The sequence below is a fragment of the Petaurus breviceps genome, unplaced genomic scaffold, assembly GCF_028583685.1.
Source record: "Petaurus breviceps papuanus isolate PSGF00001 unplaced genomic scaffold, PetGlider_PUasm1.0 90418, whole genome shotgun sequence".
Classification (NCBI taxonomy): domain Eukaryota; kingdom Metazoa; phylum Chordata; class Mammalia; order Diprotodontia; family Petauridae; genus Petaurus; species Petaurus breviceps.
Genome location: NW_027187246.1, coordinates 3,187,269 through 3,209,913, shown reverse-complemented (window position 1 = coordinate 3,209,913; position 22,645 = coordinate 3,187,269). Strand labels below are relative to the sequence as shown.

Genomic DNA, 22,645 nt, shown 5'->3' with positions numbered 1-22,645 from the left:
AGGAAGGAAGGAAGGAAGGAAGGAAGGAAGGAAGGAAAGAAGGAGGAAGGAAGGAAGGAAGGAAGGAAGGAAGGAAGGAAGGAAGGAAGGAAGGAAGGAAGGAAGGAAGGAAGGAAGGAAGGAAGGAAGGAAGGAAGGAAGGAAGGAAAAGAAAGAGAGAGAGAGAGAAAGAAAGAAAGAAATCTAGCCAGTAAGCCCCAAGTTAAGTGGGCAGCTTCTGGCCATCAAAATTTACCTTCTTTTGGAGAAGAGAGGGAGAGGGAGAGGACAAGCTGAGTTACCCAACTAGCTGAGTCCCCATACAGGTCCCCATTCCTCTCCCACTCTCCCTCTTTCTCCCGTTCCTTGTCCGCTTTCAAAGAGGACCATGGCATCAGGGAAATGATTACATGACTTGCAGCATTCCTCTGCTGGCCTCTAGAACTCATAAAGTCATCCCTATATCTCTGGTCCAACAGAAAGGAAAGATTGAGGGTCAGAGGTTGGTCCTTTATTATATCCATGAAATTCCAGCTCAGCATCCAATTAAAATGTCAGACAAGAAGAAAGAGTATATTTCTTACCTGCTCCAGATAAGGGAAGTTCCCTTCTATTATGCATCCCCAAGGGATATTATATTCTTCCTCCTGGTTAAAACATTTTCTGTCCTTGGTAAATCCCTGGTGTGCATTTAGCAGTTTTATTGTCTATATTCCCAATTCAGAATAGTCCTCTGGAGTTCCCCAGAGGTTTAACAATGTTTTTTTCTAGTGTTTTATAACAAAAAGTCTTAGAACAGTCCTTGTGGCACAAAAGTTACACAACTCCACATTTACAGGAAGAAATCACAATTACCACCAAATACAGTTCTGCAAGTTCACCAAACAAATGACATTTTATACTGTATATCTAATTTTATTGCATATTTAGTACTTAACAAAGGCCTTAATCAACTCAAGCTAAGAAAATGGAAAATAAAATGGAAATGCGGGAAAATATATGCAACCAACAAAAGGGAATATAGAGAAAATGAAAAGCTGATGAACTGTTAATCTAACTTCCAACAATCACGGAGTTCTCCCCAAGAAGAACTCTGATCAGGGATCAACTTGAAGTTACCCTCTCATCCTCAGGTGAATAACTAAATTTTCCTGGGTGAAAACTTTTCTATGATTCTCTCAGAATCTAGGGTCATACAACTAGCATGGGGATAAAAATTTCTATGGATGTCTTTCTATAAAAGGCACATTAACATTTCTCCAGGGGTCACTGTACTATAAGTGATTCCCTTAATCATTCAGGCAATTTTTTATTTACCAAAGTAATATTAAATTTTCCCCAGTGGATCTCTGCCACAACAAGGGCATTCTGATATCAGCAGGCTCAGTATAAAAAGAAGAAAAAAATTAAATAAAAAAGATTAACATTAAAAAAATTAAATAAAAAAATTACTAAGAGTGGAGCTCACAAAAGGGATTAAGTACTCAGGTCACTGAAATAAGCTCCTCAAAATGGAAGAGGTCCTTCTTTAGCACTCAAGTTTTTCATTAGAATCAGCCCCTCAAAAATAATGGATGATGTCCCATATGCAATGATATTATGAAGCTCCTTTCCTCCGTCCCACATTCAAACTAACATATCAGGGTCTTAGAACTTAAATGGCCCTACTTGGAGTTTTAGGGTTAACACAGATGGTTGGGGTGAAAGGAGTGAGGGTTCTCAAATGTTATAACTGTCAAACCTGATATGGTATATTCTTCCCTCACATATCAATCACCAATTAATATTTATGTAATATCATCTAGCCCTTGATTAGCATCTAGTATCATTTTAACTAGTTGATATCTCCTTGATATAATTGATAACTAATTGGGGTTAAGTAACTTGCCCAAGGTTACAGTGCTAGTTTTTTTTTTTTGTGTGGGTGTTAAGTGTCTAAGGCCGAAACCAAACTCGGGTCCTCCTGACTCCAACAATTAGCTTTTACAAAGTGATATTTACTAAGAAGATGTAGCAAGAACTAAAGTACATTATCCCCCATGAATTGGAGCACATTCTCTCCTCTATGATTTGGCCCTTAGGGAGAATGCGCTCAAACTTAAATAGTAATGTACAAAGCATTCTCCCACCAAGTTCACTTCTATGTTTGTTAGTTTCCTCCAAGATACTGCTTTCCAGCTCCTGGATTCATTCATTTTGGGGCTGGATCAATCAAATTGTTTCTTAAGGCTGCATGGACTCATCAGGCTCACCTGCTATGGTGATCCTCAGATTCTGCTATGGTCTGTAGTTGCTGGACTTTGAGTGCTTCCTCCAACCTTTTAAAGTTCAAAAGTTCACCAAGTGGTTCATTCTGTCTCTCATACTCATTCATCTAATTATGAAAGAACAAACACAAAAAGACAAAGAACTCAAATTGACATCTATTCATTGTCACGTGTTGGCATACATAGGCGAGTAAGCCTGGGGTCCAACCACCACCCCAGTCTCCACAAGACACTTCCATTCTCTTCTATACCAGTAGTCAATTAAGAAGTTTTTCATCATCACAAAATTAACAGACAGAAAATAGTCACAGAGCACTTGTGCACACTCTGAAGTGGGGAAAATGGCCATTGATTATTCACTATCACACATTTCCACCTGCACATTCCTTAAGCTTCCTTGTGGGTAGGCTCTAGGCAAAACAGATTGTGTGTGCTCAAATGACTGTGCCCCTATGTGCGTAAAGACAGTGCCCTTGCACTTCTGCTTCTACACAACCAACATAGCCTTTAGGAAACCAAAAGGATCAGAGTAGGACTTAAATCATTAAATGTTTTAAACTTGGTATCCAAAAATTGAAATATTAGCACTTCACCAACCCACCTCAAGTATCTGGCAACTGTCTATCTGAAATATAGCCAAGAAATAGAAAGAAGATTTAAAAAAAAACTCTGAGAAGTCTGATACATTTCACAAGGCCCATATTTTTAAAGATCCTGTAGTTGGCACAAGGGTCCTCATATATTACCTGTTTACTTTTACTTTACACACTATCTTAACTTATTTTTCTGGTTTCTCAGCTAGCAGCAGATTAAAAACAGTAAATCTGAAGTATATGTGTTTGAACAAGGAATTTGGGATCAGGCCAGTGAGAGGCAAAAGAATTGGAATTAATGAGAAGTAGTAGCTAACAGGTGAAGGAGACACACATGTTAAAAACAGACACATTCATTAATTATGGCAGTCTGGCCAATGTAGCATCAAAACAAACTATCATAGATGTCTCATTTAGCCCCGAGGCTATCCCTATATTGTAACAGAGCACAAAAATCAATGCACATGATGAAGGAAAGGGAAAAGAATAAGCATTTATTAAGTACCTACTATGTAACTGTCACTATGCTAAGCATTGTTCAGATATTATTTTAGTTGATAAAAGCATCTCATCAAGAAAAAAGTGCCATAGTCAATTCATTCTGTTGAAAATGGACAATGTGAGGTACACTTTAGAAAGATATCCATCATAAATAAAGTGAAAAGCATACACATTGGTGTTTTAAAAAGGAATAAATCCTTCTCTGGCATAGTAAATCTCCAATATCTAGAAAAATTTATTCCATGAGGAATTATTCCAAGAGAGTTGTGGTTTGACCAAACTATTATGTTTCTTGGTTGAACAGGATTCTAAGCTCATTGGATTTAGAGTTAGCAGGGAACTTTAGGAAATCATTCTAGCCTAGTCATTTTACACAGAAGGACACTGAGACCCAAAGGGGTGAGAAAATGCCCAAGATATCACAGCTGGTTTGTGGCAAAGTTGAAGCCAGAACAGTTGTCTTCATCCATGTGATACCCAAACATTAAGTCATTTCTCCCAGTTCAGTCATTAAGTTCAATCTGCCAGCCAAACATCCTTGGTTTCATGATGGCAAATAGCCAGTCATCCTGATTTTTTTTTTTACCAGATAGACCGAAGGCTTTAGAATCACATAAACACAGACAAATTCTCCAGCTACAAATTAGGAAACAAACAAACAAACAAAAAAACCTATTTTAACCAAATCAGGGGTGCGTACACAGGGAGACAATAATGTGCCCTTTCAAAAACATGTGGCCAATTTAATGATGTCTCTTGTACATAATGGATTTCTGACTGCCAAGTGGCATGAACAATATTAGGTCATTAAAAAAAAAAATAAACCTGCTCCAAGAGACAAGAGATTGAGTCCTAATTGTCTTCTAATGTGTCTTGGCAATGTAACCCCAGACAGCTTATTTGTCTTTTCTTCACCTTAGTTATTTCATCTGTAAAATGAGTGATAAAAATTCTGTCTCTTCCTGATATCATTGTCTATACCAGGTGCTGTTAACTTGAGGTCTCTTTCAACTATTGGATAAGTTTTAATTGGCAGTTACTCCATGGATACTTGTGGATTTGGACTTTCTCACATCCTAGGCAATTGCTCTTTCTCTCTTCTGTAACCCCAGTTATTGGGAATTCTTTAAAAGTTTGTAGCCTCAGGGCCTTGTGTCATATTCAAGCATTAGGAGAAAAAGGTAACAGCTGGATATCCTGGGATGTAGAAAATTGATTTCAGTGCCGCCAAAAAGAGTATAATTGCTCCAAAGGTCACTAAATATTGCTAGTTACTCTGTCCCACTAGAATCTGAGAAACAGAAACTTTTTTTTTAATATAACAGCAATGGACAGTATGGGAATTAACATTTTTCATCACTGCTCTGAGTTTTGGCCTAAAAGATATGAGTTACATGCTCATGTAGGTGCATTGAGATTTTTCTGTAATAAATTTGCTTTTAAATACACCCAAAATAATTTTTAAAAATAACAACTACTTTTTAATGTGTTAGTTTTTCAAAGCATTTCTTATATATTATCTTGTTTGGTCCTGAGTACTAAGTACTTCAACATGTGGGTGGTGCAACGGGTAGAGTGACAGGCCTGGAGTCAGGAAGACAACTTCCTGAGTTCAAATCCAGCCTCAGACACATACTACCAGTATGACTCTGGGAAAATTACTTAATCCTGTTTGCCTCAGTTTCCCCATTTATAAAATGAGTTGGAGAAGGAATGGCAAGCCACTCCAGTATCTTTTTTTTTTTATTCTGGAAAACTTTTTATTGTAGGTGGAATGGGACACAGCAAGTTAGATGATTCCAATTTTGTTGGCAACATCCAAAGCATCATAGTCTGGCGCAAGATGGACATAGGCCTTCTTCTCTCCATCAGGCCAGATCAGTGTGTTGACCTTGGCCACATCGATGTCATACAGCCTCTTTACGGCCTGCTTGATCTGATGCTTTTTTGGCCTTGACGTCTACAATGAAGACTAGGGTGTTGTTGTCCTCGATCTTCTTCATGGCAGACTTGGTGGTCAAGGGAAACAATGATGGCATAGTGATCGAGCTTGTTTCTGCGAGGGGCACTCTTCCAAGGGTATTTGGGCTGCCTTCGAAGCCTTAGTATCTTGGGTCACCTGAAGGTGGGGGATGCTCAGATCTTCTTCTTTTTGTGGCTATGGACAACCTTCAGCACCACGTTCTTGGCCTTCAGGGCCTTGGACTTGGCTTCTGTCTTAGGGGGGACAAAAGCTTCCTTCTTCGCCTTTGGCGCCATCTTGGGGGAAAGTGTCCACCACTCCAGTATCTTTACCAAGAAAACTCCAGGTGGGGTCATGAAGAAACTGACATGATTAAACATAAAATAACAAGTGGGTACTTCAAATGACTTCCTCTATCAAGCCACCTCCAGCCATGACTGATTTATTACTCTATTGGTATCTTTCCACCAGCCACCTAGCTGATGTTGTCATAACCTCTGCACCACCATTCCCAACCCATTTCCAGTTCTAGAACTAGAATCAAATCCATACTTCCCTCTACTCAAGACTGACAAACCCTTGACTCCCCTTTGACTCCACTCACCTGCTTTCAGTAACTTTCAAACCAAAGTACTCCCTTCCCTTGTGTGTTGTTTTCCCTCACAAGAATTGTAAGTTCAGGAGTATCTAGGTGGCACAGTGAATAGAGCACCAGCCCTGGAGTCAACAGAACCTGAGTTCAAATTTGACCTCAGACACCTGACATATTTACTAGCTGTGTGACCTTGGACAAGTCACAACCCCAATTGCCCTGCCTTCTTCCCTCAAAAAAAAAAAAGAATTGTAAGATCCTGGAGATGAGGATTTTCTTTTCTTCTATTTTTATACCCCCAGGCCTTAGCACAGGGCTGGGCAACAATGTTTAACTAGGTGTTTTCATTTATTTGTTCATTCATCCACTAAAGTAGACTACTGATAAATAAAGGGAAGCTCTGGATGATCCTGAAATAGAATCTAACCTATACAACACAGTCCTTTTTTCAAATGATGAGGGTGTTCAGTTTGAGTTTTCTAGAATAAACCTGATTTCCAATCCTGGCTCCAATGCCTTGGAGCAATGTGATCTTTGACAACTTTATGAGACCAAAGGATGTGAGCTAGAAATGACAATAGAGTATTGATTAGTCACCACCCATCCCCCCTAAAATTGATGCTCAGAAAAACCAAGTAGTAGATTTAGAATCTAAACCTGTCCTCTGATTCCAATTCAAATGATCAAGTTTAATATGCCACAATGATTTCTCTAGACCTCAGATACACCTTCTGCAAAATGAAAAACTTGGTCTGTCTGGTCTCTGTGATCTTTTCCTTCTTGATTCTTAGCAATTCCTTTAAAAGAACAGTTTCTTGATATCTTTTATTTTTACATTAGCCTCATTTCCAGATATGTGTACTAGTTTCCTTTTCCTTTCGGGTTATTTTTTTTGTTTTGTTTTGCCATTCCCCAACTAACCACCATCTACTTTATTTCAGTTCTTTGCTACTCCAAAAATGTATTTCCTTTAAATTTCTTGATAAATAGGGTATTTTTCTTTCATCATGGCAAGAAAATCTGCTGTTTATAATTTAGAATACAAGACAGCAAAATACTTTATTTTGTAAAGTTGCTACTTGCAAAGAGAAGCATCAATTGCCACAAATAGAAGTGTGACAATAAGGGACAAATGGGCTTTTGAATACTTGACATTTCCTATAGGTATTTATAATACCTAGAAAACACATAGTGATATTGGCTTCTCAACTTGTCAGCCACTGTTCTTGGGAGCAGTTTTTAATGTTTTACAGAATGAGACAAAACTTTATAATCTGGTATTGTGTCATTGGTCCCAGTAGTGCAAGACAAAGGAAAAGCCATCTTTGATTGACCTTGCCCAAGAATTAGCATAAAGAAAGGCAAAGCACTAGGATTGTATGTGACTTCCCATTAAACCTTGAGATAGAGGTTTATTCTAAAATTCCATTACTTATGTCAAGAAAGAAAAAAATAAAATTCCCTCCCCCACTTTGCCACCATACTTTTTGTATTTTAACTATTAAGGGTTGACATTCTACCACCAAGATCTCTTAGAGAAATGTTATGAATATTTTAAAACTTTCTTAACACAATTCCAAATTGCTTTCTAGAATGTTTGGAAGGATTCACAACTTTGCAAAAGGCTGTTTTTCTGTGCCTGACTTCCCACAGCTCCTCTAACAGTGATTAGCTCTCTTTTGTCATCTTTGTCATTTTGCTGGATGCAAAGAGAAACCACAGGATTCTTTTAGTTTTGCACTTCTATTTATACTTTCATTTATAATCTTTATTTTGTGGTCAGGTTATACCTTAGGTCACAATGTTCTGCATCACTTGAATTCTAGCCATTTAATGTCACTGAAAGGGCTAATTATTTTTATGTTTCTTCTTTGTTCTACAGGAACCTGAAAAAGAGGGAACTAAATTCCCCAGCTCACCTCTTCTTCTCTAAACTGCCAGAGAGAGCAAGCCGAGATGTTTCCAGAACAGTAGAAATAACAGAGACTTCAATCCAGTCAGTGAAAGAAAAAGTTTCCCCACAGAACAAGAAATCTTGGCATCCAACTGGTAAATGTAACTCCTCTTTTTCATCCCCTTCCTTCCTCCATGCTACCCCCAAACTCCATGACTTTTCAGCAATTAACAAGGGGAAGCTGCTGGGTCACCTTTCAAATGAAAGTTGTGTTGGTTTCATCTGGCAGGGTGTTTTCTTATTTGGCTCCAGGCAAAAATACAGTAGAAAAGTGCCAGTTCTTAGAAAATACTTATAAAATAGCCAATATATATATATAGGCCAGGGAGAGAACCTTCTGCAATTTCAGTTATGTCTTGAGCCGATGCTTGACAATTTGAATAGCCTACCTTGTTGAACCAAAAGCAATCACAAACATAGGGAAAAAACAATATTGCTGGTGTGCCAGTTAGTCACACTAACATCTCAGTAAGAAAAAAATAAATGTTCAGATCTCATAGACACATATTACCTTTCAGGGAATCAGGTTTTGTGCTCACAGAGCTGAGAGGTTTAGAAAAAAGATTACAATTTCATATATACCTCTCAACAGAGCCCCAGGTTTGTGCAAAACTTAGCTAGAAGCATTTTGTTTTCATAGTCATCTGTGAAATCAGATGAAAACTGATTTATTTCCAAAAACCTTTAGCCTTTGGGAAGGGGGTTGTTAGGAAAGAAAGGAAAAACATCCCCTCAGGAAAAGAATTCCTTAGGTAATAAAAAGTTACGGTTAAGTGATTTCTCTAGTTAGTCAAAGATTAATCTAAAACTTTTTTTGTTATTCCTATTGAAAATATTTCTTACATGTATTTCATGAATGAATTAATAAAAAACATTTACTTATCAGTTTGTTTATACTTCTTATTGCCAGATACTATGGTAGGCACTTAGGGTACATTTACAAAAATAAGACAACCCTAGACCTCAAGGAGAGGAGACTACACGTGCAAGAGAATGGTAACCAGGAGAGGCAGTGTTGGTCTGGACAGTTATAGGGATTGTGAATGCAGTGATAGTAGACAGAAATCTTCTTTTCATTCACAATAGTAGTATTGATTTGTTTACTATTCTCAAAATGGATTGGAAAGTGGGAGGGAGGGAGGGAATTCTCCCTTTCGGGAAAGGTTCAGATAGCAAAATTCCCAGATAAGCTTAGGCTTACCATCAAGAGATGGGGGGTTAGATTTAAATGTGAAGTATAGTCTGCAGTCAGCTAGGTATAGTGGGTTAAATGAGTTTTCACTCACTTATCAATCAGGGCAGATCACTCCCAAGGTGAGGTTCCAAAGTTGAGTGGACTAGAGAGGGAAGAAGGCAATCATCTCTGGAGGTCAAAGATATTAATCAGCTTTCTTCTCTAAGTTAATTAAATCATTGTAACTTTGATTAAGGGCATTGAAAATTAGGTGTTTATTTTATGAATGACTTTTAGGAAAAGATGCCTCTTTGCCATGTTAAAGATTTTTGGGATCAACTGTACTTTTACCACCTACTTCCTTTGGAAGCCTTCCCTAATTCCCTAGTCAGATACTGTTGCTTAGTCATGTTTTCAGTTGTGTCTAACTTTTCATGACCTCATTTGAGGTTTTCCTTGGCAAAGATACTGGAGTGGTTTGCCATTTCTTTCTCCAGCTCATTTTGTAGATTGAAGAACTGATGCATGCAAGGTTAAGAGATCATACACCTAGAATCATACACCTAGCAAGCATTTGAACTCCAGAAGAATCCTCCTGATTCCAAGTCCAGCACTCTGTCCACTGTACTATCTAACGATCCTAGTCAGAGATTACTTCCCCTTCATTTGACTTAGGCTCACACTTTGTACCTACTTTGAGCTTTTATATTATATTCTATCTTGCACTGTAGTTCTTTTATAGCACTACATATCTGTCTCTGTGTTATTTTCTTCTGCTAGGTTGTAAGGTACAGGAGGGCAAGAAATTTGCAACATACCTAAGCTTTGAGTACTCGTGCAGATTATATATGACTGTATACATTCAGGCCAACATCATAGTACTTTGCTCCAGAGACAGACTGACAGTGGGAAAGGGGGAATAGTATGAATGTTCCTCATACTTGGCATTACATCTCCTATTTTCATGTCTAAATTGTAGGACTAATCAAAGATTCCTCCATTTGTACTGTAAATATCTTCTTGGGGTATATTTTTACTTGTTATCTCCCACTTTAAAATATAAGCTCCTTGAGGTCTGTTTTTGCCTTCCTTTGTATTCCTAGTGTTTAGCACTGTGCCTGCTAGACCATAGAAAGCACTTAACAAATGCTTGTTGACTGACAGGGTCTTCTTCAGGCAGTAAACAAAGATATTGGTGAAGTTTATTTCATCCAGAGATCAAGACTGCAAGAAATGTCACTTTATGTGACATTTGGTCATTTCACTTTACAGGCTCATGAAGAGTGTAACCAAGCTACCACCATGAAGATAATTATAAATTATGATTCAATACCCTTTGCAGAGGATGAAGAAGTAGAGAAAAAAAATTTATGACAAATTTGACAAGATCTTCCAGACTAAATCGGCGTATATCTTCTTATCAACTTCAGTGCAAAGGCTGTCATGGGGGAGTACAGCAACAACAAAAAGTGATGAAAGAGAAAACTATCAAGTACCAACTGAGAAATGAAAGAAGTCAGAGACTTTTAAGACTACTAAGAATTGTCATAACTATATGTCATGGATACCTTCTTCAAAAAGAGACTGGAAGGCTCTGAATTCAGCAAACAGAAAGAGATGCCACAAAAAAGGAACTTGACTTGAGCTTAGTACCCAGGAAATGACTGCTTACTAACATGACAATCATTTCACAGAGTTCTGTATGCAAGTCAGATCTCATTGGCCAATTAAAGCCAAGGTCAAAGTCAACACCAAATTAGAAGTCTTTGTGCAATTATAACAGCTCCTAACAAACCAATTTAAGTAAGCTGTTGATTCTAAAAACTAGGAAATGGAGAGAAGTAAAGACTGCCTCTGGGCATCACTGTTTGTGAGAGAAGTTTACTTAATGTAAGCAATCTCCCTGATACAGATGCCAAAGAGCTACAAACTGTTGCAACCCTAAGTACTTGGTTCCTGTGCCAAATGGAAAAATACCAGAGCCAAGGGCAACACTGATTTAGAATACAAGATAATTTTTAAAATATAGAAAAGGAGGAGGAAGAAGGATAAATTTTATTGTATTCACTACAGGTGACTAGATAAACAAAATTGTTTCACTTGGGTTTTCATAGTTACAAAAAGATTTCATCTTTTTTTGCTACCTGGACAGAAAGCCAAATATATCACCAAATTAATTGGCCAGAAACATTTTTGTTACTGTTGTTCTATTCAGACAAGTGCCAGCACTACAACCAGCAGTTGTGAGAAAGGTAGGTGAGACAGGCTAGTTCTGCTGGAGGTAGCTTCAGAGACACTGCTGTTGGTATACACACATCATGATGTCAAGCAGGTGCTATGTTGCTGGGGTTATTTAAGGGAAAGACTGGGTTATCCCAGTCAGTGTATTCATTTAGGCAACCCCACTTATGGGCCTTGGAGACATAAGCGAGCCTCCAGGATTAGGGAAAATGTATCAGCATATTATTTAAATTTCCCAAGAAGTTTAGAGTGAAGTGAAGGAAATAGGCAAGGGCAGAATATCTGTATCTATCAGGCACTACTCCAGTGACTGGTATTTTGTGACAGTGTTCCTATCCTTACCTTACATAGAAGAAGGTCAATGTAATGGTAAGTGCTGAGTCTAATGAAAAGGCTTCTCAGAAACAGTCCCAGTTGAATTTCTGATACAGCAATAGTTTTGAAATTCTGCCTCATCACCTAAGATTACATAACGATAAACTATTAAGTGTTAGAAAACTACAAGATCAGATCACAAAGATAGGTCTAGGTAATCATCTGAACAAATTGCTTCTTCATAGAACACTGGTTGTTAGAGTTACAATTCTATAATTGGGCTAGCTTGTCCTCCCCTAGTAGAAAAGATTGTGGTCAAATCTCCCAGAAGATAAATATGGCAGTTCTTGATGGGAATAATGTGAACATTTGCAGATGAAAACATTTCTGAGACACTTTAAAGTATTCACAAAGACTTTATCTTTGTGGACCTGAGATAAAGGTATAATATGTAAAAAACAATTTCTTTAACAGATGTTCTGTCAGCTGACTTGTTGAGCACAGTTGCCGAAGTTTCTGGATGCCTGCCTTACATGCTGCCACCCAAATGTCCAAATACTTGCTTAGCAAACAAGTACAGGCTTATCACAGGAGCCTGCAACAACAGGTAATCAATATTTACATTCTTATTTTTCTCAACCTTTGATTTTATTATTGACAGCTCACCCTATGCAATTCAAGTACTATAACATACAAATTGTCATACTCAATCACTTAAGGGTGAGTATTACTAAGAGTACATAGCTCTGTTCCACTAAAAGTATAAAAAAATAGTCACTCTTGCTAAAAGAAAGAGAAAAAAAAATCTTCAATGGCTCCTTGTTATCATGGATAGTTATAAACTACATAGCCAAGGATATGAGGCCCTCTGTAATCTGATTTCAATCTCTCTCTCCAAGCTTATCTATCACATCCATCCTAGATGAACCTTTCATTCCAGTCAAACTATTTTACTTTCTATTAACTAACTACATTTCATATGGTTCTATTTTCAATTTTTTTGCTTATATCATTCCCTGTACCTAAATGTTCATTCCTTCCATCTCTATGTATTAGAAAGCTACCAATTCCTCAGTGGCCAAGTAGCACCTTTCATGAAGCCATCTCTTATTACCATGAACGAAGGTCATAGGATTCACATTATTTTAGAATTGTAGAATCAAAGATCATGAAGTTCACTACCCTTACTCCATTGCATAAATAAGAAAACAGGCTTAGAGGTAAACTGATTTTCTTAAGGCCTTAACTGATAGAAAGTTGTAAAACTGAGTTTCAAAACAATTCATCAGATTTCATATCCAATATTCTTACCTTTAACTTATGTTGTGATTTAAATCACCTCTGAAATCTTAGCACACTTATTGTCTGCAGTACTTCTATCCTATCTTTCATTGCATAGGTTTCTTGTTTCTTTGACTATTTTGTTAATTCTTAAAGATAGACACTATATCTTATTTATCTTAGTATTATTCTACATAGCACCCAACAGAATATCATGTGCATGGTAGATACAAATAATATTTGTGGAATAAATGAATGACTAAAATACATAAAGGTAGCGTTTTGTGTGTGTGCATGTATGTAAACACATATGTACATAAATATAAATGTCTATATGTGAAAAATGTTATATTTTTGTTGCTATAGCTTTTAGTAAAATTGCAACTTTAAATTATACTTTATCAATAAAGTAAGAATATATTTCTTGCAACTATTTATCATTTCCTTTCACAATGTTGTACCTGAGTGCCTCATTGCAGTGGGGAAATGAACCCTTGTTCTTGAAGGCTATGCAATTTGAGTACAAACTTTGCCAATTGAACCTAGTCTGGAAAGGTTTTGAGTACAGTCCTGGCAACATATTGAATCTGCTTTCTGAGGACCAGTCTGGCAAAGTACAAAGAGACATCGTTAGTAAGCTGGCCACTTAGTGATGATTTTTTTTTTAACCACAGTAACCTATTTAGATATTGGCTTAATTCCCCATTCACGTGGCTATCATTCTTGTCTATTGTCCTAGTCATTACCTCTCATCTGAACTAACATAATAGCCTACAAATGAGTCTCCCTGACCCTAGCTCCTTTTTCTCTTTCTAAGGCACCAATATGATATAGTAGACTGCTATAGTCTCAATGATAAAATCTGGGAAGGATAGTAGAACCATTACTGGAAGTACAGTGGCTGATGACTTGTACCACTCCCTATCTTATATCTTACCATTGTGGTTTGCCTAGGCTCAGTTCTGGAGAACAGAACAGCACTAATTGCAGGGATTAGGCTCTCCTTTCTCAGGACCTCTTGCTTGATATCAAAGTCCAAACCTGGCATCCCAGGTATGAGGCTAATTATACCTTGATTTACAGCTTGTGTCTAAACCTCCCTAAAGGAGAAAATAAAAGAGATACCCAGTGTACAATATGAATCAGGTTTGGGGCAGGTTGTTTATTTCTACACAGAAAGAAATACTAAACCTAGAAGAATCATAGTTTGCTTGAACAGAATGATTTAAAGAAGATTAAGGAAATAATAGGGATCCAGGGAGGCAAGATGGCTGAATAACAAGTGAGCTCCCCAACACAACTCCTCCACAAAGATCAAAAAACCATAACAGATCAGTACAGGTGAGCAAATTCAAGAAAAAAGACACTGCTGTAAAACAAGGAAAAGGGAGGATACAAACCCATACAAGGAAGCTGTAAACTTGTGTAGAATTCAGGAATAAGAGCCAACTAGCAGCTTTGTCAATAATTTCCTAGTTACAGGTCACACATCTGTGGCAGACTGAAAAGGACACTTGTGTCTAATTGAGGGGTGGATAAGGGCCCTAGACTTTGTACAGAGCAAAGTGAAAATTTGTAAGCAAACAATAGCTATGTGGCTTTGATCTCCAGGAGCAGAAGAGGGTGTCATTTTGAGACTCAACCTAGTCTGAAGCCTACAGTGGAAAAACTAAGGCAGAAAACCCAAACAAAAGGAAGTCCCGCAGTTCTGCTACCAAACCTACAGAGTTTGTTTATAATGACCATATCCTGTAACTGTCTACTGGAACTCTACCTGAAGTAAGCACAAAACTGCATTGATTAACTCCAAATGGAGATATGGTCTTGGCAAAGCTAAGATTAGGGAGGTAGTGAGCACACTTGCCCTGGATCAGACCATTTGGGTATTTATGAAAGCTTCAGGTCTTCAGCCTGACCTTCCCCTGAGATTCTGAAATGAAACAACAATCAATATGCCAAGAAAGCAGAAGAGGGATTAAGGAAGTAAGCAGACATTCTCTCCAAAAATACATAGATTCTGAGTCCAACATAAATTAAGAAGTCAGAAAATAGGCTGAGAGAATAAGAAAAGAAATTTTTAAAGATATCATAACCTAAAGACCTTTTATAGTGATAGGAACATTCAACATACAACCCCAGAAGAAAAGAAGGACTCCAAGATATAAACAAATGAAACCACAGAGAAAATCACAAATTGGGCATGAGCTCAAATAGAATTCCTAATAGAGATGAAGCAAGAATTTTTTTTAAAGAGTTTTTTAAATTAAATGACTTGAAGAAAGGGTAGAGGATCAGATGATATTTGAATCTCACTCTCATCTGTATTGGTCAAAGGAGGGGGGGTAATACACACATATTTTGTTTTACAAATACATTTCAAGGAGTGGATACACTCCTTGAAATGGAGCCAAGATGGTGGAGTAGAGGCAGGGACTCACCTGAATTCTCCCAAATTCTCATCCAAACAACTTTAAAATAATGCCTCAAAAAAAATTCTGGAATGGTAAAACCAACAAAAAGACAAGGAAAACTATTTTCTAGTTTGAGACAACTGAGAAGGTTATCAGGAAAGGTCTCTGTCTCACTGGGTGTAGCACCAATGTAATATTCACAGTGTTGATGGTGATTGTAAATATGCTGGCATAGTTCTCAATTGCAAGTACAACAGACTCTCCATATAGAAGACTGATGCAAAACATTTCTTCAGATACCAGAAAACTGATTCCAAAAACCAGAAAGCCAAATCCATCATAGTAGCAAAGAAGTTAATACACCATAATGCCACAGAGAACCACACCATCCTTTAGCCTTCTCACAAACCAACACTTACAAGACTAGCTGGCTGCTTGTCTGCCATCCTCTCTCTCCCACCATCTAGCTGCTCTGACTCCCATCTTCCTGTGGGCTCTGCTCCACCCTTCAGTAAACTCCTCCCACCACAGGCTCCATATGATTACATTTGACCTATTAGGGGGCAGGGAAGAACTTCAAATTACCATTACCCTGGGGTAAGACTGGAGTGCTGTCCAATGCAGGCTGCATCCAGGCAAGCAAGCATCAGGCCTTGGGGGGGAGGGGGGTTGACTGAATTGACAGCTATGAATGAGCAAATGACAAAAAAGAATTTGACAATAAAAAAATCCCATGGCAGAAGTAAAAACCAAGAAACAAACTCAGAAGAAGAAAACAATGAGAAAACAGCTCTCCCCCTCTAAAAAAAAGCCTCAAAGATAATGCTAATTTGACCCAACTCCAACAAAAATTCCTACAAGAGTTAAAGAGATAATAGTGGTGGAGGAAAAAATGGAGGAAAAGAATTAGTGTATTGTTAGAAAATTATGAAAAAAGAATTAACAACCTGGTAAAAGAAACCCCCAAAATACTGAAGAAAAGAACACCTTAAACAAAATTGGCTAAGTGGCAAAGGAGATGCAAAAATGCACTAAAGAAAAGAACTCCTTAAAAAGCAAAATTGGTCAAGTGGAAAAAGAAGTACAAAGTCCCACTGAAGAAAATAATTCCTTAAAAATTAGAATTTGGCAAGAGGAAGTCAGTGCCTCCATGAGTCATCAAGAAATAATAAAACAGGGTCAGTTAGGTGGCACAGTGAATAGAGCACTGGAGTCAGGAGGACCTGAGTTCAAATCCGGCCTCAGACACAACACTTAGCTAGCCTTGTGACTTTGGGCAAGTCACTTAACCCCAATTGCCCCTCCAAAACAAAAAGAAAAGAAATAATAAAACAAAGTCAAAGAATGAAAAAAAAAAAGAAAATGTTAAATATCTCATTAGAAAAACAAATGAGCTGAAAAATAAATGTATGTGAGATAATTTGAGAATTATTAAACTAGGGGGTGGCTAGGTGGCACAGTGAAAAGAGCACTGGCCCTGGAGTCAAGAGGACTTGAGTTCAAATCCAGCCTCAGACACTTAACATAAAAACTACCTGTGTGACCTTGGGCAAGTTACTTAACCCAATTGCCCTACCTTCCCCCCTCCAAAAAGCAAAAAAAGAATTATTAAACTACCTGAAACCCATGATCAAAGAAACAGCCTAGATGTTATATTTCAAGATATTATCAAAGAAAAATACCCTGATATCTTAGGGTTAAGTAGAAGTTGAAAGAATCTGCCTATCATCTCCTAAAAGAGATTCTAAAATGAAAACTCTCAGGAATATGATAGCCAAATTCTAGATCTCCTAGGTCAAAGAGAAAATACTTCAAGCATTCAGAAAGAAACAATTCAAATATTGCAAAGTCATAGTCAGGATCACACAAGTGTTAGTTGTTTACTGTTAAAGGAGCAGAGGACTTAGAACATGAAATTTTAAAAAGCAAAGGAACTTGAATTACAACCAAGAATAACCAACCCAGCAAAACTAAGAATAAACCACTGGGGTGAGGGGGTGGCTATTTAATGAAATAGATGACTTTCAAGCATTCCTGATGTTAAAAAACACAGAGCTGAAAAAAAATGTTTTTAGCATTCAAACACAAAATTCAAGCATAAAAAGGTAAACAAGAAATTATAAGGACTTTCTAAGATTAAGCTGTTTACATTCCTATATGGCAAGATGACACATGTAACTGCTAAGAACTTTTTCATTATAGGGGTAGTTAAAAGAAGTTAATGTAAATGGAGAACATGGGTGCAAGTTGTTTATGTTGGAATGATATCCAAAAAAATGAAGGGGAGTGATAATGAACAAGGCACTAGGAGAAGGGGGAAGGGAGAGGTAGAACAGGGAAATTTTTCTCACATAAAAAAGGCACATAAAGGAGAGCTTTTGCAATGAAAGAGAAAATGGAGATGATATAGGGATGGAGAAGTGGGCAATTCTTGAAAATCACTCTCATCAGAATTGGTTGAAAGAGAGAGCAATATCTATACACACTCAGTTGGGTATAGAAATGTAACTTGCCTAACAGGGAAATAGGAGGAGAAGAGGCTAACAGAGAGGAAAGATGATATGAGGGATGATGGATTAAGGGAGGCAGTGGTTAGAAATCAGACAGACTTTTGTGTAGGGACAGGATAAAAAAAAGAGAAAGAGGTAGAAACAGAAGAAAATAGGAGAAAGGGAAGAGCACAGTTATTAATCATAACTGGGAATTGGAATGGGATGAGCTCACCCACAAAGCAGAAAGAAATAGCAGAATGTATTAAAAACCAGAATCCTGAGCAGCTAGATGGTGGGGGCAGCTATGTGGTGCAATCTATTAATCTCTAGAGAGCACTGGCCCTGCAATCAGAAGGACTTGAGCTCACAACCAGCCTCAGACACTTGACACTTACTAGTTGTGTGACTTTGGGCAAATCATTTAACCCCAATTGCCTTGCTTTCTACCTTTGAAAAATAAAACAACCAGAATCCAACAATATGTTGTTTACAAAAGATACGCTTGAAAAAAGGAAGACACATGCAAAGTTAAAACTAAAGGCTGGAACAGAATCTAATATACATTAGTTGAAGTTTAAAAAAGTGGGGGTATCAATCATGATCTCAGACAAAACAAAAGATAGGCCTCACTAAAAGAGATAATCAAGGAAATTCCATTATGCTAAAATATATACTGAGTGCAGAACTGAGTCAGATTGGTTAAAATAAGAGCCATTCCCCAGTTGATAAAGGGTCAAAGGATATAAACAAGCATTTTTCAAAAGAAATCAAAACTATTTATAGTCTTGTGAAAAAATACTCTAAATTGCTATTGATTAGGGAAAGGCAAATTGAAACAACTCTGAGGTACCAACTCACACCTATCAGAAATGACAAATGCTGAAGGGGATGAGGGAAAAATAAGCCAACTAATGAACTGCTAACATAGTAGTGAACTAGTCCATCCAGTCTGAAGAATTATTTAGAACTATGTTCAAAGAGTTATTAAACTATGCATACCCTTTGACCCAGTAATACCACTACTAAGTCTATACCCCCAAAAAGATCAAAGAAAAAAAATGACCAATATGTTCAAAAATATTTATATCAGCTCTTCCAAAGATCTGGAAATCAAAGGGATGCTCATCAATTGGGAAATGACTGAACAAGTGGTGGTATATAATTGTGATGGAGTACTATTGTGCTCAAAGAAATTACAAGATGGGGTGACTTCAGAAATAACATGGCAAGAATTATGTGAACTGATGCAGAGTGAAATGAGAAGAACTTGGAGATCATTATCCACAGTAAAAGCAATGTTGTAAAGATAATCAACTGTGAAACACCTGGCTACTCTGATCAATACAATGATCCAAGACAATTCCAAAGGAATTATGGTGAAAAAATGCTATATGCCTCCAAAGTTAGAACTTATGACCTCTGAATGCAAATTGAAGTGTAATTTTCTCACTTCCTTTTTTCCTTTTTTTTGAAATATGGTTAATATAGGAATATGTTTCACATAACTTCACATTGATAGCATTTTCATAATTTGTATAATTTCACAAGTGATAGCATATTGCTTGTCTTCTCACTGGGTATGGGAGGGCATGGGAGGGTGGGAGAGAATTTGGAAGTAAATTTTTTAAAAGAAAAGAATGTTTAAAAAGAACTAGAAAGAACTAAATTTATATCCAGGTGGAAGCAAAATACCTGATCTTTTTCGTTCTCTTATTTGATTTTATGTCCTCTTTACCATTTTTCATTCCAGCTGGTATAATCCATCCTTATAACCTGACCATTGTATAATGTGAAAGTATTTACAGATCCTATACTTGATTATAAGACATCATGGGGGGGAGGGGAAGGAGGGGGACAAAATGTGAAATTCAAGGAATTGTGGAATTGAATCCTGTAAACTAAAAGGAAACAAACAAATTAATAAATTAAAAATTGAATTTAAAAAAATAAATTAATATTACATTAAAGTACAAAAAAAGAACAAAACCAAATTACTAACAACAAAGATGAAAAAAGTCATAATCAATGAAGGAATAAAATAAATTATTAAGAACTATTTTGTCTAAACATATATCAATAAAATTGGTAATCTAAATAAAACAGATACATATTTCCTAAAAATATAAATTCCCAGATTAACAGAAGAAAAATAGAGGACAATATAATTTCAGGGGGAAAAAATTGAACATATCATAAATGAATGTCAAAAGGGGGGAAAGGACCAGATGAATTTACAGGTGCATTCCCTCAAAAAAATTTTTTTTAGATTTTTCTTTTTGCTTTTTGAAGGGGGGAAGGTAGGGCAATTGGGGTTAAGTGACTTGCCCAAGGTCACACAGCTAGTTTTATGTTAAGTTTCTGAGGCTGGATTTGAACTCAGGTCCTCCTAACTCCAGGGCTGGTGCTCTATTCACTTTGCCACCCAGCCACCCCACCCTCAAATATTTAAAGAAGAAAAATCTCATATTATGCACTCTTTAAACAATAGGAAAAGAAGTTGTCCCACCAAATTCCTTCTATGATTAAAAAAAATCCTGAGAATTAAATGATAGAAAGTAAAAAGTGAGAAAGTATAAATATATTTAATGAATTTTGATGCAAAATTTAAACTAAATATTAATAAACTACAGTAACAATTGCAATATTATGTATTAGAATAGAATATTATTAATAGGTTCAATTTTTACCAGGAATGTGGAACTGATTCAACACTGAGAAACTATAAATTTAATTGACCATATTAATAACAAGAACAATAAAAATCATATTATTATACCAGTAGAGACAGAAAAGGCTTCTGATAAGATACAACACAACTCTTGGTTTTTTTTTAATAGAAATTATATTAATAGATATTTCCTTAATGTGCTAAGTAGTATCTATATAAAACTAAGAGTCAGCATTATCTGTAGTTGGGCTAAACTAGTAGCCTTTCCAATAAGATCAAGGTAAAGGAAGATTTCCATTATGACCATTGTTGTTAAATACAGGGCTAGACATGACAGTTATAGAAGTAAGAGAAGAAAAAGAAATTTAGGAGAAAACCACAGGCAAAGAGGAAACAAAATTGTTGCTTTTTGCACACTATGATGACTTATTTAAGCAAACCAGAATCAATCAAAAATCAAATTACACAACAGCTTTAGGAACATTGCAGGATATGAAATAAACCTCAATAAATCATTAGCATTTCTGCATATTATAAACAAAATCCATAATATAGACACGGAAAGATAAATTTTACAGAAATTAACTACAGAAATTTTTAATTACTTAGGAGCCTACCTGCCAACACATGGGAAGTATATGAACACAACTACAAGATATTCTTTATATAAAAGACAGATCTATATAACTCGAGGAAATTCATTGCTCATGGGTAGACTGAGCTAATCTAATAAAAATGATAATCTAAATAAATCAATGTATTAATTTTGTACTATTCCAATCAGACTATCAAAAGATTACTTTATAGAATTGCTAAAATAATTTTTAAGAATTCCCATGGGGGGGGGGTGGCCAGGTAGCACAGTGAGTAAGAGCACCGGCTCTAATGTCAGGATGACCTGGGGATCAAATCCTGGGCTCAAACACTTAGCACCCACCCAGAAACACCTGGCCGTGTAACCTTGAGCAAGTTACTTAACCCCAATTGTTTAGGGGTGGCCAGGTGGGTCAGCGAGTAAGAGTACCGGCTCCAGTGTCGGGATGACCTGGGGATCAAATCTGGGCTCAGATACTCAGCACCACACCCAGAAATAACTAGCCGTGTAACCTTGAGCAAGTTACTTAACCCCGATTGCTTAAAAAAAAAAGTATTCACATGGAAACATAAAATATCAAGAATCTGAAGTGAAATCATGAAAAAAAGTGGGAATAAAGGGAACCTAGAAGTATCATATCTCAAAATAAAAGTAGTAGTGATCAAAACAATTTGGTACTGGTTAAGGAAATGGGAGCTTGATCAGTGTACAGATTATATATGCAATATACAGAAGCAAATTTATTCAGTAGCTTAACCTTTAATAAAACCCAAAGACTCTATTTATTGGAGCAAGAACTAACTATTCAGCAAAAATTGTTGGGAAACTTGAAAGCAGAAACTAGATATAGAACATCTCACGGTGCATATCAAGAAAAGCTACAAAGATATACATGAAGGATGATTTCATAAGCATATTTAGAGGAGCAAGGGAGAAATTATTCATCAAATCTAGTGTTGAGGAAGAGTTCATGATCACAGAAGAAATAGAGAAGATCACAGAAGGTAAAATGTATGATTTTATTTACATAAAATTAAAAAGTTTTACACACATAAAATCAATGCTGCTAAAATTGGAAGAGAAGCAAATAAATGGAAAAAATACAATTTTCTCTGAGTAAGCTTTCATTTCTAAGATACATAGTGAATTGATTCAAAATATAAGAAGAAATCCAAGCTATCAGTAGCAATGTTAACATCGTTTGAGTAATTAACCAGAGAAATGCAAATTAAAATAACTATGAGTTTCCATCTCATATTCATCAGATTGACAAAGTCGACCTAAAAAAGGAAAATGACAAATGCTAAAGGGGCTGTGAGAAAACAAATATATTAATGCACTCTTGGTGAGGTTGTGAACTGATCCAGCCATTCTAGAAAGCAATTTAGAACTATTCCCAAAAAGCTATTGCTATAAGCAGACCTTTTGACCCATTGGTAGTGCTAATAGGTCTATGTCCCAGAGACATAGAAGATAGGAAAATGACCCATACATGAGAAAATGTTTTATAGAAGCTCCTTTTTGCAGTGGCAAAGAATTGAAAACTGACATGGTGACCTTATTATCCTTTAAGGAAGGGAAGAAGCATTTATATAGTACCTACTATGTGCCTAAAACTG

General features: G+C 36.7%; 1 protein-coding gene across 1 annotated transcript in view; it reads left to right on the top strand.

Moving 5' to 3' along the window:
- Positions 1 to 22,645, top strand: part of TPO (thyroid peroxidase) — a 165,913-nt gene that overhangs the window by 24,926 nt on the left and 118,342 nt on the right. Inside the window, exons 2-3 of the mRNA XM_069108691.1 lie at positions 7,778 to 7,944; positions 12,054 to 12,186. Coding sequence (XP_068964792.1) covers positions 7,778 to 7,944; positions 12,054 to 12,186 — 300 coding nt within the window. The remainder of the gene's footprint in view (positions 1 to 7,777; positions 7,945 to 12,053; positions 12,187 to 22,645) is intronic.